The sequence below is a fragment of the Limulus polyphemus genome, unplaced genomic scaffold (genome assembly GCF_000517525.1).
Source record: "Limulus polyphemus unplaced genomic scaffold, Limulus_polyphemus-2.1.2 Scaffold1670, whole genome shotgun sequence".
Classification (NCBI taxonomy): Eukaryota; Metazoa; Arthropoda; class Merostomata; order Xiphosura; family Limulidae; genus Limulus; species Limulus polyphemus.
The window spans coordinates 63,278-67,693 of NW_013667280.1; the positions used below are offsets into that span (position 1 = coordinate 63,278).

Genomic DNA, 4,416 nt, shown 5'->3' on the forward strand with positions numbered 1-4,416 from the left:
CCTGCATCTACTCCACCTGAGACTCTTGATACAGTTTCATCTGATTCTGAATCTGATGTCAATATAAATGATGATAGGAATTGTTTTCAACCTGAAACGTCTGTAAAGATTTCATTAATACATCAGGGAATTGGAGAGGAGGTATCAGGGAAGTGGAACATCAGCATGATGGCTGATTACTGCTGGTCATTGAAACGAGATGCTCCAGACGCAATACCTAAAAGAAAGACCGCAACACGTGGTTTTGAGACTAAAATACGTAGATTTCACACAAAAAATCAGGATGAATGAGGATTCATATTCGTTTGACATCAATGTTCTTTCCTTTTCTTCAGTTTATTTGTATTTTTGTTAACAAACGTAATAATCAAAAATGTTCATTGGGGTAAACGAAATAATAATTTGATCTAAGTAAGTTTTTCTTCCCGATTTGTAAAAAAATCTTACCTGAAGAAAAAAAAAAGAATATTATTTTCGCAACCTGCGTAGCTGAATTATGGCAAATCTGTTATTAAAACCAAAACAACTTTTATGAAGTTTAAATTCGTAGGCCTCTGTTATTTCCAATACTGTACATATGTATAATATGTACATGTACTAAGACTTGTCATTACATTTATCTAGTAATGGACAACTCTTTTATTTGTGCATATATTGAATTCAGAAAAGATAAAATGTTAAAGATAAAAATATTCGTGGCCTAAAATCCTCTTCTGAGAGAACTCCTGATGTGCAAATCATGGTGCTCGAACGTATGACTTCAAGTTATAAAGCAGCATCATGTAACTCCAGCGAATGCACATTAAGCACTGTGCTATGTTTTATCCACAGTAATCCATATCTGAAGTATTATTTTGGGCTGTTCTCCTTTTCTTTGTAAAAAAAAGAAAATAGAATTAGTATTCAAGTTTTAAAAACTTAGAACAGCATATACAGAATAGTGAACAAAATAGATCATTAGGTTCGTGTAAGTTGAATATACTTAGTGATATGGAACTCTATATCTAAAACAAAAAATTGCCATTTCATAACTATTCTCGGGTGACGTTTTTATAATTGAATATTGAGTGAAAAAACACAATGATTGCCAAAGAAAACATATTGAAGTTGCTGCGTTATATTTTCTATTGTAAAATTCATTAACAGAAGAAAAGAAATGCACCTTTGTATATACCATATTTCAGTCCATTGACCCTTAAATGGGTTGATGAGAGGCTATACACCCCGCTCGCATTCTAATAGGTTAAGGACAAGAGAAAGAAGAAAAAAAAGACCTCATGTCACTTTATTTGATGGAAAAAATATTTTATTTCTTCTCTGATAGTTTGTTCATTGAAAACGTACCACACTTTGCACGTTTTCTGTCTCTCAGAAAAAGGATATGCCATTTATATTGACAGTTGTCAGTCAGAAATGTTGTATCATTTCGCTTATCATGTTAAAAGTGTCAGTCGTTTGTTGTTTCGCTTAATAAGGTGACAATTAAACATCAGTTAGAAAGCTTGTATTATTTTGGTTGTTAAGGCATTTAAGCAGACAGTGACGTGTCAGATAGAAATCTTGTCATTTTGGTTGCTAAGGCATTTAAGCAGACGGTGACGTGTCAGTCACAAATCTTATGCTATTTTGGTTGCTAAGGCATTTAAGCCGATAGTGAAGTGTCAGTCACAAATCTTATGTTATTTTGGTTGCTAAGGCATTTAAGCCGACAGTGACGTGCCAGTCAGAAATGTTGTGTTATTTTGGTTGCTAATGCATTTAAGCCTACAGTGACGTGTCAGTCAGAAATGTTGTTATTTTGGTTGCTAAGACATTTAAGGCGACAGTGACGTGTCAGTCAGAAATCTTGTGTTGTTTTGGTTACTAACGCATTTACTTTAAGCTGGCAGTGTTGATCGTATCAGTCAGAAAGCTAATGTTATGTTTCTTATCAAACTGACAGTAATGTGTGAGTCAGAAAGCTTGTGTTATTTTTATTATCAAACTGACAGTAAAGTGTGAGTAATTAAACTTGTGTTATTTCACTGACACTTCTATTCGAATCAAAAAGCTTTTAGTGTTTCGTTTATCAAGTTAACATTTAGATGTCATGAGAAACATTTTCATTTATTTGCCTTTTGTTTACATAAAACACACTCTGGGTATCGTCGTTTTCACAAACCGAAAAAAAAAAAGCTCGTACCATTTCTCTTATCAGGGATTATATTTCTAACAAATATACGTAAACTTTATTGTTTGATTTTTTAGCTATGGTTTATTTTATTAGCTTTTCTCGCTATCGTAACCTAAATCACCCGTTTCGCACGTTCTTTTCTTTTCTTTTACTGTCCGATAACATAATTTTCAAAGTGCTGCTCTGAACTTCTTTTGTTTCCCCAAGAGACAAAACCCCCTGTTAGTGAACTCTTCTCTTTCTTGACAGCTAAGGTGATAAGAATCGTTTTAAATGTTGAAAGTAAGACGAAATGTAAGGTCATAAAAAACGGTCATGCGTTTTCAACATACACTTCAAGCCCAGAATGAGAGTTGCTTTCGAGACGCGGTTGAGCCTGATAAAGGGCAGGTATAAGATATCGTTTTTCAGGACCAAGACTGCACCCATTTTATCAAAATAAATAAAGCCTCTTGCTTACACACTTAAAAAAAATTGGGCTGAGACATCGGTGATAAATGTCATCCTTCAGTTTTTACTAGCGTCCGGTTTTATCCTCCAGTAAAATTAGCTTCAGATGTCATCCTTCGATATTTACTAGCGTCCGGTTTTATCCTCCAGTAAAATTAGCTTCAGATGTCATCCTTCGATATTTACTAGCGTCCGGTTTTATCCTCCAGTAAAATTAGCTTCAGATGTCATCCTTCAGTTTTTACTAGCGTCCGGTTTTATCCTCCAGTAAAATTAGCTTCAGATGTCATCCTTCAGTTTTTACTAGCGTCGGGTTTTATCTTCCAGTAAAATTAGCTTCAGATGTCATCCTTCGATATTTACTAGCGTCGGGTTTTATCTTCCTGCAAGATTAGCTTCAGATGTCATCCTTCGATATTTACTAGCGTCGGGTTTTATCTTCCTGCAAGATTAGTTTCAATCTTGTTTGATAACTTATTCCAATTTTATACCTTGTTTAATTTACTCTTAAGATTCTAGGTTTTAGGTTTACTTAGCTAGGCTACACTCAAGGGCGCATACGAGTGCTATAACTGAGTTTTCTTTAGAAATATCAATCACTTCGTCTTGATGAAGTTAACATCTCGAAATCAATGATAACTTAGCCATTTTAAAAGTAAAATTTCACGCACTTGTAAGAAGCATTGGATAAATATCTCTAACTTAGTAAACGTTACTTAAGTTGCTATTTTTGCTGGTTTTGTTTGTAAACTTGTAAGGTTTAGATCATTTAATTGTTCATTGTTTACTCGTCTCCTTTAATTAAAATATTATTTTATTAATCATCTTACAGATCAGTAAATCTAAAAAAAAAATCTATACGTACATTCCTTTTGAGGTATGCAGCGTCCTTTCTAATATCTGGAAATGATCATTGATCCTTTTTTTACTTCCCCTTACTAGTTAATATAAATGATCAATATAAAAACGTGGTTTCTCGGTTTTATTGAGAATCCATTGTCAAATTTATATAAGGATAGGAAGGTGTAGTTTTTAGACAAAATGGGTTTTTCTTCTGGTCCACTGAATTATTGGCCTAAAGGTTAGATTTTTTAAACAGTTTGTAAGGTTAAGTAACATTTCCATTCCATTTACAGACTTCCTCCCCTATACACTAACCAATAAGAAATCCATCAGAAATCCTTCGTATGATGTCAGGTCTTTGTGTAGTGAAGGTATGTAAATCTGAATTCCCAGTATGGAATACCAGAATTTTTCATAATCGTTATATGTATATATATAATTTTTAACTTCATTCATTCAATAATTTCATTTCGACAATTCCTTGGTAGAATATTTCTATGGAAATAAAATTCTTTAGTAAAAAGAAAAGAAAAAGGAAATATTAAAATGTAAGTCAGGCATTCATCACTTCTACTCATAGTTCGTGTTTTGTCCTTAGTAATATCTTTCATTTTGCTTACTTTATCAGATACTACGTTTAAATAATGTTGTTTTTTGTTATTTGATAATTAACATTTTAACGGATGTAATATGCTAGATGATCGCATAGTAGTAATTGTGATTTTATAATATTTAAAATATAGCTGATCCAGTGATACAAATATTTGAGGACAGGAATTGTCGTAGTTTGTGACAAATACGATTAGCTACGTTTAGAAGTAGTATTTAATTCTCTGCCTAAGAAAAAATATATTTATTTTTTTTTTTTTACAAAAGACAAATTACGTGTTCTACAGTAATTCCTGTACCCTGAATCCGAAAATGATGACCATTTTCTCCATCACGTACAC

At 32.8% G+C, this 4,416-nt stretch overlaps 1 protein-coding gene across 1 annotated transcript in view; it reads left to right on the plus strand.

The window, feature by feature from the left end:
- Nucleotides 1–4,416, plus strand: part of LOC106464503 (high affinity cAMP-specific and IBMX-insensitive 3',5'-cyclic phosphodiesterase 8B-like) — an 80,227-nt gene that overhangs the window by 43,165 nt on the left and 32,646 nt on the right. The window contains exon 9 of the mRNA XM_022392239.1: nucleotides 3,760–3,837. Within this exon, the coding sequence (XP_022247947.1) occupies nucleotides 3,760–3,837 (78 nt within the window). The remainder of the gene's footprint in view (nucleotides 1–3,759; nucleotides 3,838–4,416) is intronic.